At 39.0% G+C, this 23,116-nt stretch overlaps 1 protein-coding gene across 2 annotated transcripts; it reads right to left on the reverse strand.

Moving 5' to 3' along the window:
- Positions 1-1,293: 1,293 nt before the first annotated feature.
- LOC137049865 (NACHT, LRR and PYD domains-containing protein 12-like) lies at positions 1,294-22,448 on the reverse strand. Of its 2 annotated transcripts, none has more exons than XM_067428605.1 (10): positions 22,343-22,448; positions 22,018-22,088; positions 21,738-21,851; positions 16,302-18,194; positions 12,113-12,286; positions 11,080-11,253; positions 8,714-8,887; positions 3,663-3,836; positions 3,459-3,505; positions 1,294-1,946 (listed from the first exon to the last, which is right to left on the reverse strand). In XM_067428605.1, the coding sequence occupies exons 2-10, from the start codon at positions 22,065-22,067 to the stop codon at positions 1,390-1,392; spliced, it is 3,357 nt and encodes a 1,118-aa protein (XP_067284706.1). In that variant the 5' UTR covers positions 22,068-22,088; positions 22,343-22,448; the 3' UTR covers positions 1,294-1,389. The 2 variants fall into 2 exon arrangements, with proteins under 2 accessions (XP_067284706.1, XP_067284705.1); XM_067428604.1 differs by having other exon boundaries at positions 21,948-22,088.
- Between the last annotated feature and the right edge of the window lie 668 nt (positions 22,449-23,116).

Genomic DNA, 23,116 nt, shown 5'->3' on the forward strand with positions numbered 1-23,116 from the left:
CAGACACCGCCACACGCGTTTTCGCGACACTGGCCCTCAGGCCCTGCTATCGCTGGTGTGGCGCATGTCTGCCGCAGTGCGTCAGTATTTTTTTCCTCATCCCCTTGATTGAGATCCTTCAGCAGATTCTCCTAGCTTGTAACACCGATGTGGTGTATAAAGTAACACCAGGCTGAACTGCTGCCGTGTATGCCCCTCAATCTAAAAATTGTTGAAAAAGCTCAGATGGCAGGGTTGAAGCTCTCAGTGTCCCCGCCTACCCGAATCAGAGATACTCTTTAATGACAATCCGTGGCGGGAACACATACATATATCCACCCATCCTCCAAACATCAGCATTTACCACCTGCTGATGTCCGTGAATACACTCAGTATGGGTTCTTCCATGCCCTCTTGATGTCAGTTAGGAGATCAGGAAGTATTGGAAAGCTCAACTGAGCCAATGGTTTTATGGCCGGGATAAATCGATTGTTCAGTCTAAACGAGCGATCTCTCCTCTAATGCGCCCGCATGACAGCTGCAGCCTGTATGCAGCACGTTCATACCATTCATCGGTGCAGCATACACGGTCAGGGTGGCTGAGAAACGTATTTCCCTTCTCACCAGCCATCCCTAAGAGCACTGTGATTAATCTCGTCAGTCGCTAGATCGCCGGAGGGAATAGCCCTCTCTAGGCGATCGGCGACCACATCTGAAACCCTCAGCTTCGGCGTTAGCAGGACCACATCACTAGCCTCAGATGCAAAGGTCTCTTCCCTCAAGAAGAGCGTCAGACAAGAGCAGAGCGATCTCGGATTGAAAAAACGCTCACATTGCACACAATCAAATAAATAACTCCATAAGAGCTTGATTGTGCATGCTCTTAATCCCAGGCAGACTTTTGACTTGAAGCATTCAGACAAAACAGTCCCTGAAGACGAAGCTGGTGTAATGTTTGCAATGCGCCCTCATATGTATACTTCCTGGTCGCACCTTGATGACATCATCAGCTGTCGCCGGTCGTTAGGATTGCCGTGATTCAATAGTAGTTCAGACACCTGTCACGCTGGAGGCATTCCCCGACGAGTCAGCTGATGCAGCACAAGTTCCCTTTCGAAAAGGGAACTTTCCTTAATCTCATCAGTACAAGTCTTTGGCTACTTTTTCTCTGAGTTTTCTCTGAGTTTATTCTACAGTGTTAAGTGCTTGAAAAAAAAACCTTAAATTCATAGCATTTAGTTTTTATTTGTTGAATAACACTCAATAGATCCAACATAATGCATATCATACATACACATACATTAAAAGGTGAGCCTCTTGATTATATCAAATATAACATAAAAATAAACATAATTAAAAAAATATGTGCCAGTATGATAGATCCCCTTTGGCTGTTGTCCAGTCTGCCTCTCAGTTATTGATCACGGGTTTATCAATCTGACACAGACATGCTGAGGAGTCCAAAATATCAGACAAAAACCCAAATCCAGCACAGAGAGACTCAGTGAATGCGGAGGTGAATGTGTGTATGTGTGTGAGTGTGTGTGTGTCAGAGATGCTGTAGAAGGACAGTGTGCCGGCTGACATGTCTACATACACCCCTACTCTATTACAGGAGCCTGAAGGAACATGTTTGTCAAGGATGTTATAACAACGAATAGTAAATGTGTCATCGTCGCAGACCAGACACCAGGTGTTTTCACTGTACCCAAAACTACATTCCCTCCCTCCTTTCCTGTTGATTCCTTTATATGATATTGATATAGCAACAGTTCCACTCCATTCAACCTCCCAGTAACAGCGTTCTGGCAGACTCTCTCTACAGAGAACCTGAGGATTATCTCTATATCTATCTGGGTGATCAGGATATGACTGATCCTCTCTCACATATAAAACCTTTCTGTTCATCTCGGACATAATGAGCTGAGTATGTGCTGTGTTTGGATCCAGTGTAAGATCACAGGCATCTGAATATAAGAAGAGAGAACACATTTATAACAATATCAATCACTAAATACACACATTTGTGTATAATTAAATTGGAATTTCAACTTGTTTTGGGTGTCCCTATAAATCAAATGTCTTAAAAAAAACATCCTAAACCAGGTTTTTATTTTATGTTTTTATCTTTGAGGGTTATGTTTAGTAGAGGGAAAATAACATATAATTTCGTTTGGCATAAAAAACAATATAAGCCCCGTTTCCACCAAAATTACCCGGAACAATTTGTACCAGGAACTTTTTTACAGGAACTTTTCTCCCCCCAGACCTGCAGCTGTCTGCGTTTCGACCGCGATAAAGTTCCGAGAAGATTAGGCAAATTAGTCCGGTGATGTAGGACTGCGCGCGACTGCTCCTCCAAATCAGTGAAGGACAGTCATCATTTTTAAGTGTACCGATTGAAAGATTTAGTGAACTGTTTACATGAGACGTTATCTAAACCCATCTGGTGTTTACATGTGATGACTTTCAATCGCAATCATTTTGTCACATGCAGTTTGTCTGCCGCACCAAAAATGTCAACGCTGTTTTCTCCAGCAGCTGGAGTGTGTTAACTGTAGCCATAGCAACTCTTAACGGCCACCAGGACTAATACAGTATTATTTATAGCTATTTGTTGTAAAGTGTAATAATCATCTCAGAAAAAAATATCTTCTGTCAGGCGCAGTTAAAGTAAAAACTGCCTGGGACAATATACGCTGTGTCATTACTCCAACATTATCTTCATAACTTACGAAATAAAAAGTTTACCCCTCAGAAAAATGTACTTTCCTCTCTTGTCAACATGAGCGCGGCGCGCGCCGTCACGTCATGTAAGGACACACACTTAAAAGTAATCGGTCAGGTCGTTTACATGGTGAAAAAAATTAATAACGAGTATGGAAGAGATTCAAGCTGTGCTGCTTTTGCTGGTTATGTATAAGTTTACTAAAGAGGTAATTAACAATGACAGAAAAGAGCACTAATATGCAGATTCAGCAGCATATTCAGAAAGCTTGTAAAGCTAGATTTAAAATGACAATGTATATTATTATCAGCTATTACGGACATTGAACGTGAGATGGCTGAGACGACCGCGCGCCACCAGACAGAGAGCAAGACTGATATTTACTGAACGCAGAACGAACCTCGCAAAAGACTTTTAAAAATGCCGGTTGAACTAAAATGCTGCCTGAGCTCAACCAATCAGCATGTTCAGCGCCCAAGTCCCGCCCTCGAAAGTTCCTGAACTTTGAAAAAGTACTACCTCGCGAGCAGGGCCGTTTGGAGGGGGAAATATTTACCCGGAACTTCATTTATACCCTGGTTCCTGCGGTCTAAACACACGAAGTACTACCCAAAGTTCCTAGTTCCTGGGTAAAGTTCCTGTGGTGGAAACGGGGCTATATACAAGCTTGTGTGTGTGTTTGTGTGTGTGTGTGTGTGTGTGTGTGTGTGTGTGTGTGTGTGTGTGTGTGTGTGTGTGTGTTTAGACGTACATTTGTGTAGTCCTGCTGTATTTCTGAACTCTCCACCATACTCCACTCTACAAAAGACACAGTTGACATTCTGTAAATCTGATACAACACCCACACAGACACACACACACACACACACACACACACACACACACACACACACACACAGACACACACACACACACACACACACACACACACACACACACACACAGTGTGACATACATGAGCATCTGTAGTGAGTAGTTTTGATCCTCCAGTTTTTCAGACAGCAGCTTGACTCCTGAATCTCCTGGATGATTATAGCTCAGATCCAGCTCTCTCAGGTGTGAGGGGTTTGAACTCAGAGCTGAAGACACACAACCACAGCCTTCCTCTGTCACCATACAGCCAGACAATCTACAAACACACATGACGTTATTTTGTTAATCAGTTATCACTATCACAGTCACCTGGAAACTTGTATCGCAACCCTTTTATTTTTCGCAGTTTCAGTTACAAAATAAACAAAACAAAATAAATTTCCAGCAGTAAAAATATTAATTTACTTTTCTAACTGTATTGTGAAAAGTAATTCCAGTGTAACAGATTTCCACTCTCTCAATGAACAAAGTATTTCTACATTGTCTGGACCAAATCCTGAATTGCCATTTTGTATGCCGCCCCTCGGCTGGACTTGAACCCGGGTCTCTGGTGTTATAAGTGTGGCATGTTCTACACTGAGCTAACTCCCAGATAATGTTACCCAAGAGCAGAGCAGTAACGAGCCAATTTCTCACTGTCAGTGGTGTAATGTGTGGTGGTATTATTACTTTGTTACAGTACTTGATTATTTTTTTGATATTTGAATCTGTATCTTACTTGAGTTTTTATATTTCTGTCAACTTTACTTTTATTTCACAAAATTTCTTAAATAAAATGTATACTTTTAATTAGATACATTTCCCCAAAGCATTTTGTTTCTTGCTACAAAATAAATTTGGAAGAACACAGACTGCAAGCAAGCATGTGCAAACAAGTGCTCACACAGCCATGGCTGATTTCATTTTCCGGGATGCGTCTGTTGCTGGAGCGGCTGAGAAGGGTCTGCTGTAATTAAACAGTTCGAGAACGGCCTTTAGAAGCTAATAAAAACTCTCCTCATAAATAAAAACTGATGCCTTATAGAGTTTGTTTTTACACGTGACGTGAAGCTGCAAACTGCATAGAGCGCGACATTTTAAAAAACTGATTTTAGACAGACAACAAAATGGTATGTTATAGAGTATGATATAGTACATGTTTTCAAACATCAAGCTCTGCTTTATATAGAGTTTGGAAGACATGCTGTGTGGATGTATAATATGGACTTACCGCAAAAGAAGAACGCAATGGGCTGCGGAAATAAGAATCTTTTCCCTCTTACACAAGTTATTATTGTAGCAGAGTTTGTGCTGAATACAGTGTAATCAGACTTTAACCAGGAAAATGCTACAAGTAACAGAAATAAGCACAAATGTCAGGGCATGTCAAAACACCTCTAGGGACCAGAAAACAGCTCAGAGTTAAGAGGGGTAAACATGACAATGAATTTCTTCAAGAGCTGCTGTACAGCCAAACAATCTTTGTTGCATTATTTTCCTGTTATCAATGTAAAGCTGCTTTGAAACAATCTGCATGATAAAAAGCACTATATAAATCAAGGTCTTGGTCAAGGTATAATTTATTGTCTCCCTTAGGAGAACAACACATATACAGAAGCACACAACCTGTAACCCTGTATCATAAAAAATGATACATACCGTTAAAATAATGAATTACATAAAAAAATTAAGTAAAATAAACTCTCAGCATAACCCTTAGTTACCTGTTGTACCAGTTATTGGAGTTATTTAACATCACAATGTGAGCAGGCTATGTAGGTTATACAATTGTACATAGGCCTGTCCATATTAAAATGGGTGCTGGCTACGCAAAGAGACATTATAAAACATTTCGGAAACACTATAATAATGTTCAGTTGTAAGTCATTTACAATTGACTTGTTAAAGATGAACTAATCATTTACAAAACATTGATAAATGATTATCAAGTAATATGCTAACATTTTATGTATGTTTTGTAAATTCTGTTACAAGTAATTTACAAGTGATTATTAAATGATTAACTAATCATTTAACATTTACAAACTATACTTTCATAAATGTGTAACAGAGTTTAAAAAATGTTAGTTTTATTCACTTGCTGAGCGTGTATCTGCGTCATTTTAGATATGTGCGTTATTTCCTTTCTGTATTAATGCAAAATTTGTAAAATATTTGTCACCGGAGTTTATAGTTTCTTTACATTAATGTAATGTGACGAGTATTGAGAAGAAAACAGCCTGGTCTCAATCACTGAAATGTAAGCATACCATTATCTCAATAACTCGTTAATCATGAACAAATTATGATCAAACCATTAGTAAATCATAAGTAGGCTATATCATTTATTGATGCATATCCAAATGCGTCAGATCAAGACGCATTTAATTCTTTGCATTTGTAAAAGTTAACATGATTTTATAAATATTTATAGGCTACTTTTATATTTTGGAGCAACTAACCCCACTCCTACCCTAAACCTGCCCACTTCTAAACAATATAAAACAGGTAATAGGCAAATAAAAGTACAGTCACAGGGTTTTATTGCCAAAACTGACCAAAAACAGTATAAAAGTATTAGCTCATGTTGCATTCCAAGTTTTCTGAAGTCATATGATAACTTTATGTGAAGAACAGAGTTGATCATAATGTTTTAGTCATTGAAATGATCCCTTTATGACACTTGGAACTTGGAATATTTGAACTTTTTGAATTACTTTGTTCCTGTCGTCGTATCTGCCTGTTATATTTCATCTGCCTGTTTTTTTATTTTTTTTATAATACACAAACGGGTAGGTTCAGGGAAGGGATTGGGTTACGTGACGAATAGGAGTTAAATGCTTACAGTATTTAAATGAATTACTATTTACACATTTCTATTGCAACAGGTAAGGAATAGCAAAATTGAATTTTCACATGTACATTTGTTGTAGCAATCAGGGGACACATTTGTAACGGGTGAGAAATATCTACAAATGATGTGTAAAACATTTCCAAGTAGTGTTGTCAAAAATATCGATATTTCGATATATATCGATACTGGAATATCTGAAACGATACGATTCTCAGTTTTTACAGTATCGATACCAGCTGCGCTCTCCTCTCTTACCGTCAGCGAGTTGACACACACCGGCATATTCTCACTCAGCCCGGTTAACCTCTGAGCACGGCGAAGCGGGCGAACGCGCGTTCTGCTGGACTTTTTCCTCATGACAGTGTGTTAGTATTAGTGTGTGATCGGTCTGAATTTCGCACGGGATTGCACATAAATTAATTCTACTAATCCCCGCAGATTTCGTGCTCCACATCTGAAGCGCACACACACAGCCTACCGTAATAAAGCCGCCTCTGACATGATACAAGTGCAAACATTTGCTTCCTTTTCCAGCTTATTATTGGTCAAATACACTCAAAGAATTATCAGTGCACATCTGGAAGAGTATTAACGTAAACACAGTCGCAAACAGTTCAGGAAGAACGAGTAACAGGAACAGTGTTTAGGATCCGTGCGTCTGTTAGTCTTAAAGGGACCGCAGTCATTTGTTATTCAAACTACAAAAAGACAAACGATCAACTGCTCTTGACTGATCAACTTGTGTAACTTTAATAGTTTAATCTGTACGCTATTGAATTTTTTACAAAGAACATTATTCAATGTTGTTTTAAATGTAATTACTATGCATTTTTTTTAATTCAGTTTCTTATCTGAATGTTAGACCTACCTGAAAAAATAAAGCAGTCTGTTTAATTTGTATCTTCTATTCTATTGTATTTATTTGTGCTATTGTTTGTAATCTGTTTATTTGTTCTTATTTTATTACTGTTTACTCATCTTTTTTAATTCAATTTACCATTCGAAATCAAGCTTTCTTGTGCTGTGTGTAAGCTATTGCAACACAATTACCCCGTTGTAAAAAATACATTGAGATAGCAAAAATTTGTGAAATAATTTTAATAGTAATTGATCAATTGATCAATAATTGTTCAAATCAAAACGATGCCCAACCCTAAGGAACATGCTGGCCACATGAATTTTTAGTAATAAATAACAATGAATAATAACAAGTTCTGTTGTCATATTAAGCATCTTATCTTATTTATTTATTTTTTTACTGTGGTATCGATTTAGTATCGATATATCGATATTTTAGTCTGATATCGTATCGAAGTCATAATTTTGGTATCGTGACAACACTATTTCCAAGTGATGAATAGTCTAAACTTTAGATTAGGTGACGCAAAAGACGTTGTAAATGCCTTGTATACATGTAACGTTACAGATCATTTGTAACGGGTAAGAAAGATCTACAAATTATGTCTAAGACATTAACAAGTGATGAACAGTCTACACTTTAGATTAGGGGATGTAAAAGACATTGTAAATGCCTCGTATACACGTACAGATCATTTGCAACAGATGATAAAGCTTTGTAAATTATTTATTAATGCAACAACATAATCTATAACAGGTGTTGAACACTTCGTAGTGTGTACTTTAATGTTAAAGGACAACTCCGGCAAATTTGTAGTTTATCTTGATCGTTATATCTTTGGGGGGACAGTTTATAGAAGAAGAAAAAAATGAACCGGATTGGTGCTTGCAACACGGAGTTATTACAGTTAATGCCCAGAGCCACAAAATTGTGTTTTCAAATTTATAACTCACAGCTCTTGCAGAGATGAGTTTGTGAAGCAGCATTTACTGCAAACTGGGCCACTCTTAGATTCAAGCTTCTTGCTTGTTAATGAATACAGTTCTGGTCTTTGCTCTGAAATATGCAGCTCTTTTGTTAATAACTGATAATCAAACAAAGCCTTATCACATTCCCATAACCATGCATTGTTAGAATTCATTGAAGTGTTACTGACCAACTGGCAAGTAACATAATTTCATATACTCACCATTTCTGTGTTAATTTTGCACCCCATCTGAGATTCAGCTGCTGTCGGAAGCAATCCATGCATGAAATAAATGTATTTGGAAAAAGCAGCAATTTCAGGCCATTTTGCTATTTAAGTCTTCATACAATCCACTGTTGTTTTTGTGCTTTATTCTGGCATTTCATTGAGAGCAGATACTTCATTTAGTGACAATATTTAATGGTTATTTATTGTGATAGCATTTTGTTAATTATTACATGAAGAACTATTTACCTCAGTCTCTGCAGCTGACAGTTTGGGCTCTTCAGTCCACCAGAGAGCAGCTTCACTCCAGAATCCTGCAGGTCATTGTTACTCAGGACCAGCTCTCTCAGGACAGAGTCTGATGATTGTAGAGCTGAAGACAAACTCTCACAGGAAAGAGCAGTGAGATTACAGGACGGTAGCCTGTGTGGAGAACAAAACAAACAGTGATATTAATTTGTTTATTAAATAGGGTTTATAATTTGAGCACATACAGGTGCTGGTCATATAATTAGAATATCATCAAAAAGTTGATTTATTTCACTAATTCCATTCAAAAAGTGAAACTTGTATATTATATTCATTCATTACACACAGACTGATACATTTCAAATGTTTATTTATTTTACTTTTGATGATTATAACTGATAACTAAGGAAAATCCCCAAATTATGTATGTAGAAAATTAGAATATTACTTTGGACCTCAGAAAAGTGCATATTGGTTCTTGAAGCACTTACTCCAGCTGCAGTCCACTCATTGTGAATCTCCCCCACATTTCTGAATGGATTTTGTTTCACAATCCTCTCCAGGGTGTGGTTATCCCTATTGCATGTACACTTTTTTCTACCACATATTTTCCTTCCCTTTGCCTCTCTATTAATGTGCTTGGACACAGAGCTCTGTGAACATCCAGCCACTTTTGCAATGACCTTACCCTCCTTATGCAATGGTCCGATTAGAGTGTGTTAATTAACCGATTAGTTAATTAACCGATTAGAGTGTGGCACCAGGTGTCTTCAATATTGAACCTTTTCACAATTTTCAAATTGTTTAATTTGGGGGTTTCCTTAGTTGTCAGTTATAATCATCAAAATTAAAAGAAATAAACATTTGAAATACAGTGGGTATGAAATATTCAGACCCCCTTACAATTTCCACTCTTTGTTATATTGTTGCCATTTGCAAAAATCATTTAAGATGATTTGTTCTCATTAATGTACACACAGCACCCCATATTGACAGCCAAACACAGAATTGTTGACATTTTTGCAGATTTCCTATATGATGGTCCTATATGCATAAAATAAAAGTATTTGAAAAAGCAGCAATTTTCTGATCATTTTGCAATGTAAGTCTTCATACAATCCACTGTTGGTTTTGTGTCTTGTTCTGGCATTCCATTGAAAACAGTGTTGGAGTGTTTGCACCTGTAGCTCCGTTCAGCTTTGCTTTTGAATCTCTTTTGAATAAATATAACTTAACACCATATGTTGTCTAATATTTCCTATCTCAATAAAATCTGACATTGCTAGATTTGAATCTAAATCACTATCACTCAGTTAGCCACTCAGCCCACTCAGTGACGCCATTGAGAATCCTGTTGAAAGTGCCCTAGTAATGTGATTCTATTACATAGGACATGAAAATATAGATCACAGCCACCATAGTCACATGTTTGCAGGGAGCCAGAGCACCTGATATCAAAGCAAATTTAAAAGTGCTGGTTAATGCTAATCATACATTCTCTAAGATTATTATTCATGTTGGCACAGTCATTCACGTCACAGTCATTTGACTTCGCCAGTTGGAGATCACCTGATTTAAAATTAAAGAGATGTGTGAACTCGCAAGTATGATGGCGTATCATGCCCCCCACACTCTCTCAACTAGATATTATCACAAAGAAAGTGTCTGTTCCCTGATTTAGTAAATACCAAAAATTCTTGAACCCGTTTAGAGAAAGCTCAGGTTGCTGAATATTCAATCCCTTCCCTCAAAAGCGCTTATTTATAATGATATGATTACAGGTAATAATCTAGATGTGCTGAAAACCTGACGATTACATTACTTTAAATGAGTTTACTGCTCAAGAATATTGTTATAAACACAAGCCACGTCTGAAAGGCAAAGGGGGAGGTGTTACTTTAATTTATAAAAATGTCTTCAGTATTACTTGGAAGCAAAGTTTCAAATATAATTCCTTTGAAGTCTTGGTGAGTGAGTCTGGTTTCTCCCAAGGTTTCCTTTCATCCATTCTGTCACTGATGGTGTTTTGGTTCTTTGCCGCCGTCGCCTCTGTCCCCTTTTGGCTTGCTCAGTTGGGACACTAAAAATTGAACTTTATTACTGATCCGCCCGCACTAATATTATATGATAATTTAAATTTGCTGGATAACATCACTGTTTTCTTCAGGGCGGCTTTACAGCTGAATCAAATTCTATTGCATTATTTTCCTGTTTAACATTGTGTAGCTGATTTAAAACAATCTGCATTTTAAAAAGTGCTATATAAATAAAGTTGACTTGACTTACAGATGCATCATTTAGTGACAATATTTAATGGTTATTTATTGTGATAGCACTTTGTTAATTATTACATAAAATTTATTTACCTCAGTATCTGCAGCTGACAGTTTGGGCTCTTCAGTCCATCAGAGAGCAGCTTCACTCCAGAATCCTGCAGGTCATTGTTACTCAGGTCCAGCTCTCTCAGGACAGAGTTTGAGGATTGTAGAGCTGAAGACAAACTCTCACAGGAAAGAGCAGTGAGATTACAGAAAGGTAGCCTGTGTAAAGAACAAAACAAACACGACATTAATGTGTTTATCAAGTAGGGTTTATAATCTGGAGCACATATTATAACCATCTGTTACATTTAATTTTCTTCCACACTGCTCAATGTGCTATAGTGCAGTGGTTCCCAACCATGTTCCAGGAGCTCCACCAGAAATGTTGATGGGCCTCCAGGAACGTGGTTGAGAACCACTGCTATAGTGCATACATCATAGTATAAACAGTGGTGTTGGAGAAGTTCACCAATGGAGAAGAAAGCATGATTGTTACCTATGCTATGCTCCTAAAACTCTTAATACTTGTCACAGCTCTTGCAGAGATGAGTTTGTGAACAAGCATTTACTGAAAACTGAGCGGCTATTAGATGTAAGATTGTTGCATATTAATGAACACAGTTTTGTGCTTTAATTTGAAACATGCAACTCTTTTGTTATTAACTGATAATCACAAAAAGCCATATCAAATTCCCATAACCATTCATTGTTAGAATTCATTGCAGCATTACTGACCAACTGGCAAGTAACATCAATTCATATACTCGCCCATGCTGTGTTAATTTTGGACCCTATCTGAGATGTTAAGGGTGTCCCGCACACAGCCTCTAGATGACAGGGCTGGCTCATGCAGTGCTGTCGGGAGAAATCCATAAATTAAATAAATATTTTTGACAAAGCAGCATATTTATGGTAATTTTTTTGCTATTTAAGTCTCCATACAATCCACTGTTGGTTTTGTGTCTTGTTCTGGGATTTCTTTCTTTGATCTGAGAGCAGATGCATAATTTAATTACACTATTTAATGATTATTTATTGTGGTAACACTTAGTTCATTATTGTATGAAAAACTATTTACCTCAGTATCTGCAGCTGACAGTTTGGGCTCTTCAGTCCACCAGAGAGCAGCTTCACTCCAGAATCCTGAATGTCATTGTTACTCAGGTCCAGCTCTGTCAGCACAGAGTTTGAGGATTGTAGAGCTGAAGACAAACTCTCACAAGACAGAGCAGTGAGATTACACAATGGTAGCCTGCGTAGAGAACAAAACAAGAAGCGATATTAAGTAGGGTTTATAATCTGGAGCACATATTATAATAGGTCGAAGCCTGTTATATGTAATTTTCTTCCACACCTCATGGTGTGCTATAATTTATATATCATAGTATAAATAGTGGTGTTGGAGAAGTGCAGCAATGGAGATGGAAGCATGCTTGTAAACTATGCTGAGATGCTAAACCTTTTAATACTTTTATGCTCAACTACAAGCAGGGAATTGTTTTATCTTTTTCATATTGAAGAAAATGCCCTTTTTAAAGTTTATTGTTTGAAGTTTGTTGTTTATTGTTTCTCATATTTTAAACAGGGACTTTTACATTTATTGATTGTTGTTTGTTATCTAGTGTGGGGTATGGCAAGCCATAACACTGAGACAGTGAATGTTTCTGTAACGGGGTTCGTAGATGGCAAGGAAGGAGGCGGGAACTGGCGAATGTTCAACAAAGACTTAATTCAAAATAAACAAACAAAACAAAAGTAACGCGGACAGCCCCTCACGGACGACTGCCCGCACACACATAAAAAAACATAAACAAACCAAAACATAAAATCCAAGCCTGGTCCTCTCACGTCTTCCGCTGCCTTCGCCTCTCATTTTATGCTCCCGTCACTCAGCCACGAGACGAGACCGGTGTGTCGCGCAGCTGGCACTCATTATCACTCATCACCGGCCCGCTCTCTCGGTCCCTCGCCCCGCTGCTTGCCAGTTTCTTTCTATGGTTACGATTGTATAGGATTTGTGGGCACACCAGAAACAAATTAATCAGCAAATGATTTGGGCAAACATATTTCCACACAAAAACCCAACTCAATACTCCAGACTCCAATTCAACAATCCAGTCAACATTCAGTCTGTACTAACCCCCAGCTAAGTCCTTTATGGCCTTACAAACTTGAAAGAGATTATCTTTACAAAAGGATGAGTGTTGTCAGCGTTGGCCAGTTTGCAAAAGACAGATTGGTTTGGAGAGTGCACAACTTGAACCACACTAAGATAACTTAATATTAATAGATATATTTATATTAGTAGATATTCTTATAAATAGAGTTCATGTCAAACAGCCAAATCACCCTGTAGTCCAAGACTGATTTGCCACTGAAGCTAAGCAGGGTTGAGCCTGGTCAGTACCTGGATAGGAGACCAACTGGGAAAACTAGGCTTCTGCTGGTAGAGGTGTTAATGAGGCCAGCAGGGGGTGCTCACCCTGTGGTCTGTGTGGGTCCTAACACCCCAGTATAGTGATGGTGTTAGTGAGGCCAGCAGGGGGCACTCACCCTGTGGTCTGTGTGGGTCCTAACGCCCCAGTACAGTGATGGTATTAGTGAGGCCAGCAGGGGGCGCTCACCCTGTGGTCTGTGTGGGTCCTAACGCCCAAGTACAGTGATGGTGTTAGTGAGGCCAGCAGGGGGCGCTCACCCTGTGGTCTGTGTGGGTCCTAATGCCCCAGTATAGTGATGGTGTTAGTGAGGCCAGCAGGGGGCGCTCACCCTGTGGTCTGTGTGGGTCCTAACACCCCAGTACAGTGATGGTGTTAGTGAGGCCAGCAGGGGGCGCTCACCCTGTGGTCTGTGTGTGTCCTAACGCCCCAGTATAGTGATGGTGTTAGTGAGGCCAGCAGGGGGCGCTCACCCTGTGGTCTGTGTGGGTCCTAACGCCCCAGTATAGTGATGGTGTTAGTGAGGCCAGCAGGGGGCGCTCACCCTGTGGTCTGTGTGGGTCCTAATGCCCCAGTATAGTGATGGTGTTAGTGAGGCCAGCAGGGGGCGCTCACCCTGTGGTCTGTGTGGGTCCTAACGCCCCAGTACAGTGATGGTGTTAGTGAGGCCAGCAGGGGGCGCTCACCCTTTGGTCTGTGTGGGTCCTAACGCCCCAGTATAGTGATGGTGTTAGTGAGGCCAGCAGGGGGCGCTCACCCTTTGGTCTGTGTGGGTCCTAACGCCCCAGTATAGTGATGGTGTTAGTGAGGCCAGCAGAGGGCGCTCACCCTGTGGTCTGTGTGGGTCCTAACGCCCCAGTATAGTGATGGTGTTAGTGAGGCCAGCAGGGGGCGCTCACCCTTTGGTATGTGTGGGTCCTAATGCCCCAGTATAGTGATGGTGTTAGTGAGGCCAGCAGGGGGCGCTCACCCTTTGGTCTGTGTGGGTCCTAACGCCCCAGTATAGTGATGGTGTTAGTGAGGCCAGCAGGGGGCGCTCACCCTTTGGTATGTGTGGGTCCTAACGCCCCAGTATAGTGATGGTGTTAGTGAGGCCAGCAGGGGGCGCTCACCCTTTGGTATGTGTGGGTCCTAACACCCCAGTATAGTGATTGGGACACTATACTGTAACAAGCAAGGTCCTGACTCTCTGTGATCATTAAAAATCCTAGGATGTCTTTCGATTAGGAGTAGGGTGTAACCATCCTGGTAAAATTTGCCCGTTGGCCTCTGTCCATCATGGCCTTCTAATAATCCCCATATAATGATTAGCTTCATCACTGTGTTACCTCTCCACCAATCAGCTGGTGTGTGTGAAGGGCGTTCTGGTGAATTATGGCTGCCGTTGCATCATTCTGGTGGTGCTGCACATTGGTGATGTTTAAGGAGATTCCCCCCTTCTATATGTAAAGCACTTTGAGTGCCAAGAAAAGCGCTATATAAAGGTAACAAATTGTTATTATGTTATAATTATATTATTATGTGTAAAGTGTGCTCTCTGTACTCTGCTTAGAATGGGAAGTTAAAGGGATGATGCGATATGTGCTTTAAACTGCTGATCTATGTTACCTTGCTATTAAATAGTGTTTTCACTATAGTTTTGATATTAGTTGTTGATAGTACATCAGGTGTTGTGTTCCCAGTTCTGGCTGACATAGTTAATGCAGTCTAAATAAATTATTTAACCTCTATAGGTCTGCTCAGTTTTGGGGCCCTTTAAAAGTTTTGACATGGTCTAAATCCTGAGAGACAATAGAAACCATAATGAGCCACATAATAAATGTTCATTTGAGTCAGGTATGTGACTGAGGGAGCTAAAAACAGGACAAAATAAATATATGTTGTTGTAGTTTGATTATAATACAGGATAATATATCTGGGAGAGAATGACTGGAGACTTGGGAGACACACAGAGAGACTGAGAGAAGCTCTGGGGAGTAACTGAAGTGCTGGGAGAAACTGAAGCTATTGTGAGTGCCAGTTAGCGTTATACTGTGTGGGACTAGTACAAGAGAAAATAAAGTTTACCCACGTCTCCATCAAGTCTTCTTCCTTCCTTATATATATATATTGAACCTTGTTACACTTACGTTAAGTACTTTTTTTTGTATCTTTTTTTTCTTTCGATTTCAGGAGAGTAGTTGGAGGGTGTCATTTTTGTTTATACTCTTCTTTTTCTCCTGTTTATGGGTAGACAGGAAGAAAGGGAGGTTTTATGCCATTAATATTTCGGATGATCTCTTTCTAGGTCATTTACTAAGATTTCTGGTGATTCTGTTATCATTCTTCATCTTATCAAATAAAATATTTTATTTGAATTGATTATTATGTTGATTCTGGGACAGGAGTTTGGACTATACTGGTTCTCCTTATCCAGATTTACTTTTAATAAAATTGTACACTTTTTGTGCTCATTTTTAAAATTTAAATGTCTTAAACCTTGTATGATACTATAGTAGGGCAGGACGATAAACAATAACAATAATTATCTCAATGTATTTTTTTGTTTTGAATGTCAGTGTCTAATTTGTGTTTAACTACAAAAGGTAAACATCAGATTACGAGACTACGGCTGTATTAACAAAAAATATTTATTGTTTACATCATTAATGATATATGTATCATTCAATTCCTGATTCAATGAACTTCACTAAATATTATTTGTATATTTCTGTTTATATTCCATATTAGCTTTAATGCTCATTTGAGTGTTATACATGTGTGTTATTACACTACGCTTATGTACTCCTACACTAATCTGTTTCTTCTGTAATGAAATGACTGATTACTCACAGGGCTTTTCTGCAGTTGATCACAGCTGGTATCAGTCTTCTTCTGCCCTCAGCTGATGTGTTGTATTTTTTGGTGTTCAGCTCATCCAGCGGCTCCTCTGAGATCTGAAGCATGTAGGCGATTGTTGAGCAGTGAGACGGAGAGATAAACTTCTCTGAGTGTTTGTCTGATTTCACAAAATCCTGAATCTCTCTGGACAGAGTCTGATCTTTCACTTCCAGCAGACAGAGGAACAGATTGATGGATTGATCAGCTAAGAGTTCGGGTCCATCTTTTATCTTCTGTTGAATGTACTGTGTGATTCTCCTGATGTCCTCTGAGCTGTTCTCTGTGTGTGTCAGTAGATCCTGTAAGAGTCTCTGATTGGACTCCAGAGAGACGCCCAGCAGGAACCGCAGGAACAGATCCAGATGTCCATTCTTACTACTGAGGGCTTCATATACTGCTGATTTTATTAGATTGTAGAGAGATTCTTTCTTTACTGCTGATGGTAGTAAACTGTACAAAGATTCTTTACCAAATCTGTAAAAACCGAATTCATGCAGTGGTTCCTTGTTCTCGATCAGATGAGAGTAGAACACATAGAAAGCAGCGAGAAACTCCTGGAGGCTCAGATGAATAAAGCTGTAGACTTTCCTCTGATGAATCACAGATTCCTGCTTAAAGATCTCAGTGCAGATCCCAGAATGCACTGCGGCATCAGTGACGTCTATGCCGCTCTCTCTCAGGTCCTCCTCATAGAACATCACATTGCCCTTCATCAGCTGATTGAAAGCCACTTCAGCAAGTTTCACAATCACTTCTCTGTTGGATGGCAGGAGTTTCTCTGGATCCCTCTCTTCATACTTCTGATTCCTCATGTTGATCTGAATCAGCAGGAAGTGGATGTACATTTCAGTCAGAGTTTGAGGGATTTCTGCCCTCAGATCTTCTTCCAGGAGCTTCTGAAGCACAGTGGATGAGATCCAGCAGAAGACGGGTATGTGGCACATGATGTGGAGGCTTCTTGCTCTTCTGATGTGGGAGATGATTCTGCTGGCTTGATGCTCGTCCCTGATTCTCTTCCTGAAATATTCCTCCTTCTGAGGCTCATTGAATCCCTGAATCTCTGTCAGACGGTTGATGTATTTGGAGGGGATCTGATTGGCTGCTGCTGGTCTGGAGGTGATCCAGATGAGAGCCGAGGGAAACATCGCTCCTTTTATGAGCTTTGACATCAACACATCCACTGATGAAGTCTCAGTCACATCAGAAACTTCCTGAGCGTTTGAAAACCTCAGTGTGATTCTGCTTTCATCCAGACCATCAAAGATGAACACAACTTTACACTCCTCATAAATCCTCAAGTCCAGATCGTGAAGTTCAGGATGAAAGTCCAGCAGAAGTCCGTGAAGACTGTACTGATGATCTCGGATCAAGTTCAGCTCTCGAAATGGAAGCACAAACATGAAATCTACAGCCTGATTGGCTCTTCCCTCGGCCCAGTCCAGAATGAACTTCTGCACAGAGACGGTTTTTCCGATTCCAGCGATGCCTTTAGTAAGAACAGTCTTGATCTGCTGTCTCTCCTCACGTCCTGGTTCAGCTGAGGCTGTAAAGATGTCATTGCAGTAGATTGGAGTGTCTTGTGAGTGTTGTGTTCTGTCTCTTTTCTCCATCTGCAAAACCTCATGTTCTTCATTCACTCCTCCTCTCTCTCCCTCTATGATGTAGAGCTGTGTGTAGATCCTGTTCAGGAGGGTTTCATTCTCCTGGAGGTTCATTCCCTCAAGTAATCTCTCATACTTGTTCTTCATGCTGGTTTTGTGCTGGTCTTTGACTCTCTGGAGTTCATCATTCACTGGTTTGTGAGAATCCTGCTGCAGGTCTCCAGGCTGATCATCTCTATCCACACTACAGAAACAAGAACAACAACACAAAGAATGAATATGAGTATGAATATAAGTAAGCATTCTCTAATCCAACTGAGACACAATTAAAAGCTTTGATACAAGCCCAGACTATTTTAGACAGAAACTGATCAAATCAGTTCAAGATCAGCTAGAATCAGTTTTACTTTTAAAATACTTTTTTTTATTACAAAATCATCCTCCATTGATCTCATAATTCTCATTACTTGTCAGTAAATAATAAGAATGAAACTGCATGGTTCATGAAGATAGTGTTACTGATCATACAGGTGATGACAATGATGTTTCATATTCGGGTCAGAGCTAAAGGTATGAGCTCTATTTTGAAGCACTTGAAATGCCACATGCTGGTGACATCTACTGGTCAAAATGGTGTAAGTGCAAATAACAGTCAAACCATGTACAATGACACTTTTACAAACCAACAAGACATGCAATGTTTGAGCTGAGATTTCTCCATATTGATAACAATAGTTCTGAGTCTTGAACTGTAACTCTGAAGTGTCAGCTATATAAATGCTATATAAATATGCATATAGTTCTGATTGGCGGCATGGTTTCGTTCTGGGCAAGAACTCCCTGTGCATTCATGTAGCCTAGCATGGATAAGAGCAGGAAGAGCAGCAATAACCCACCTTAGGGTAAACAGAACAGAACCAACATGATGTATTGCATTTTTCAATTCGGCGTAACGTTACTTTTCCCATGGTAAGAATTGACAGCGACACTGCCATCTGCGTGCTTGCGCAATAGTTACAAGCTCCACACGGTACGTGACAGAGGCTGCGGCTGTCTGCAAAACAATCATGGCAAGTGAGAAGCAGCCGACGCTAACTTTTGAGGGATGGAGGTATTCCCACTACTTCAAACTCGTTGAAACTAAGGGGAGGAATGTGAGTGTAAGGTGTACACTGTGTCCTGGAGAGAAACTTTTGTCCACTGCCGTTAACTCAACTGCCAACCTCACCAAGCATTTGAAAGGACAACATGCTAACATGAAGCTTGTCACTCAAGATCTCGGCGATGTCATCAGCTATATAAATATATTTCTGTCAGGTGATTGATTGACTATTAGCATGTAGTTCTGATTGTCTATATATATGTATGCTGTGATAGATGTTGTATTCCTAAAGGTAGACGTGATCACATGACAGACATTTGATGCGAGCTTGACTAACATGACCTGCCAGAACTGACCCTATATGCTTGATGTTGGTTATATGTGTCTGTTTAGAAAGTCTTATGAGCATCAACCTTTCTATTTTGGGTATGCCATTTATGCCACACTTGCCAGCATTGTTCAACACTCACTGCATGTTAAAACATCCCATTCTTACTTGATCTGGACAAACTGAGTAACGTTAGTATCATATATCCAGCTTCAATATCTGATAACTGTTGATGATAAAACTGGGTTGTAGTGATATTCATTTATTAATTTATGTCAGCAGTGCAAAGTAATCAATCTGTAGTGTTTGATATTTTGAATTATGAAACCTCTGCTGAGGTATATTTGTGTTCACATAAATGCTCTAAACAGCATCTGTTAGGACTCTCTTAGTCCAAAAGTGTGTATATTTGCAGGAATATTGATTTATTCTTACACATTTACAATATTTCATCATATAGATTACCATTTATATGAATTTCCCACTGTAGTACACAGCGCTGTCTATCTCTCCTCTTCTTGGTTTGCATCAGATATAACATGTAGAGCTGTCAATCATCTTACGTGACCATAAATTCCTGCCCTTGCATAACCACATCCTGTGTAAACTTCCTCCTTCGCAAAACAAAGCCAAAGAAACATTTCTACACATCCAAATTGAAGAGAATAAACATACAAATGCGATAGTATATGGTTTGTTTGTGATTTTAATTGCGATTTAGGGATATAGTCATATGATTAAACTATGTTTATAGGATACATGCTAAGCAGGTGTATCGCCCCCGACTTCATTGTGCTCCAAGGGCTGGCCTTCTGACTTTTTTTGGCCTTCTCCTATTTAGATTTCAGACATTAATTAATTAAAAGAAATTATAAGATGTGCTGCACTGGTGGAAACAACAAGAGACCATGATACTGCGACTGTCAAGACTGGCTCACACGCGTGACTAGTGTCCCCACCAGCAGTAGCAGCAAATGTTCCTTCAGCGCAGCTGGAAGAGTTATGGCCTTTTTACATCTGATCAATTCATTCGTTTTCCTCACACACAATTTGAAAATACTCAAACAGACACAGGCAGAGTGAAAGACTGCATGTTTAGGGTACAAGTTATTTCAGAACATTTCGGCAGCTCTAATTTGATTTTTGGATGCTATGAACATGTTAAGCTAAAAAGACTGCCATTCCAGTTTAGCGTTTATCGTTGTCTCTGAAGTTATAAAGACAATGTTGACAATTCTGGCTATACTTTTATATTTTATATTTTAATAATTTCTTTATTTTTATTGATCATTTAGGGCTATCTAATTAATAATACTAGTCATGGCTTGTGTTATGAATATATGTTCCCCTGCACTTTAGGTGTTCTGCACCTTGTGACTTTATTCTTACTTATTATTATAAAAAAATATATATTTATTAGAAAGGTATATTCTGTTCTAATAAAATTATGGCATTTAGAGCTGCTCGCACAGACAATTAAGGCGATTTAAATAGATTTGCCGATATATGAAATTGCAAATACTCTCTGCAGTGTGGCCTTTTTGCAATTATTTATTTGTAATAAAAAACATTTTTTAAATACATTTTCTTATATCTGGGTGTGAAGTTCTGTACACTGTGGCTTTAAAATGTTATGAGGAATCGTTTTATTAATGATATGACTATCAGTCTATAAGACTATCTATAAGCAAGACTTGACCTACAGCGTATCAGGTAGGTATTTTTACTAGGGGTGTAAATCAGATGGTCCATCACAATTCGATACGATATCGATTCTCATAGCCAGGAATACAATATTTTCAGATACCGCAAAAGTTCTGCGATTCGATTGTGATGCGATTCAATTCAGGAGTATATTGATCGATATTTCAAATTATGATATGAGACAGTTACATTTTTATTAACTCACAACTGCAAACAAAATATATAAATTAAACATTTATTTCAAAATTTCACATCCTGCTCCCTGATTGGGACATCCTCAAATAAAACATTCACACACTGATCTACTGACCGTTTATGACATGACAACAGTCAAGAAGGTATTTGAGGCTTCTGCGCCAAAATGTGTAATGTCAATGTAATGGCTGGGAATTATATATAAAAACGATACAATTAAAAGACATTTCTGTTAAATGTATAGTGCAGAACAACATATTATAGGTAGGACTGGTAGTTCTGTTTGAGATGAGTGAGCACTGCTTTTTTCAAGGCATTAAACACAGTAAACATTGGTGAAACGTTGGCGATAATGCATGCCTATACTGACATGGTGTGGAAATGTGTAGTGAAAGCGTGTCTCGCCAAAAGCATGAGAAACGCCGTCCTGTAATCGTATTTTTATTCAAATGTTTTACCTGATAGCAGGCTGTGCATCTCCGCTCTTAAAATGCACTGGCCGACTCATAGACGTGTCGCTCTTCATAGACACACAGCTGGGCTCTGCTTCTGATTTCTGCTGCTGAGCGGGACTAAACAGAACAGATTGAATCTTTTATGATGATAATCATCTTAACATAAGATCCCAAAAATGTATTTTTAAATGAAAAATCACGAGAGAAAAGCACGTTTCTTTGGATGTTGTTGTTGTTTTTCTGTAGACAGCCATCAGGATATGGAATGTGTTACTCCAAGTACCTGCATCCTGGAAGATCCTCATCATTTCCGGATGTTTGTGTGCCGTCCATGATGGATATCCACCGCTGGCTCTGGATGGAAGTGACAACAATCACAAAAACCAAAGTAATCAAACCACGTTTATACTCCTTATTTAAGTATGCTATTTTGTGTGAATGTGCGAGACTTTCTCTGCATAATGAGATTAAATAACATGTAACAGTTTGCAGTCTCAAGCAGTGTGACCCAAATGTTTTGAACAGCTAAATAACCGGAATCACAGTGAAGCTCAAAACACACAAGAAAGATTGATAACTGGCTTTCGGATGAAAAATATCATGCATACCTTTTCACTGAAATCCCATCAGGTTATAGACTCTATTCTGTTCAAGATCTGAAGATGTTGTGCATTATAACTCACGGAGTCTGCCTGTTTAAAATGGCGATTCATCAGCTCTGTACATTTACTTTCACTTTCAGTCATGACAAGAGCAGCACGTCATGGGTTGCCAGATCCCGGAATAATGTTCTACCTGCCAAATAAATATATGATTCCTGTGATGCCAAAAGAATATGCTGTTAGCTTTGATGCAATCCCTGGCTGTGTTGTATCACTATTACAAAATCCTGGACTCGATCCTATAAACGCTAATCGTTAAACTAATTTTTGTAGTAATATAAATCTGTAACTAATCTTTTTTTAAATAGTTTTTATTGTATATATTCAAAATTGTTTGGTTTGATGTTCTTATTTAATTTCTAGATTGTTTGGAACATGTATACAAATTGATCTGTATGATGTAGTACATTTTGTGTTGTTGTACAAGACAAAGATGACTGCAAATGTATGATGCGCTTCCTTAATTTTTTATTTTTTTGCTTAGACAATAGCACATTGATGTGGGAAAAAAAGCCAAGCCAAGCTTTGAACATTTTATAAAATAAATGAAACAATATGGTACTACATTAAATACAAATAAGAACAAAAAAGCAAGAAAGAGCTATGAAGCGTTTTGTCACTTGTTGTAATTTTACCCCTGGCATGACCTACTTTACTTCACATATTCTTAAGTATGTTGTCTTCAGCGGGTTCCTGGTTTACCCAACCGTTACAATAGCC

Source organism: Pseudorasbora parva, chromosome 20, assembly GCF_024679245.1.
Source record: "Pseudorasbora parva isolate DD20220531a chromosome 20, ASM2467924v1, whole genome shotgun sequence".
In the NCBI taxonomy this organism is placed as follows: Eukaryota; Metazoa; Chordata; class Actinopteri; order Cypriniformes; family Gobionidae; genus Pseudorasbora; species Pseudorasbora parva.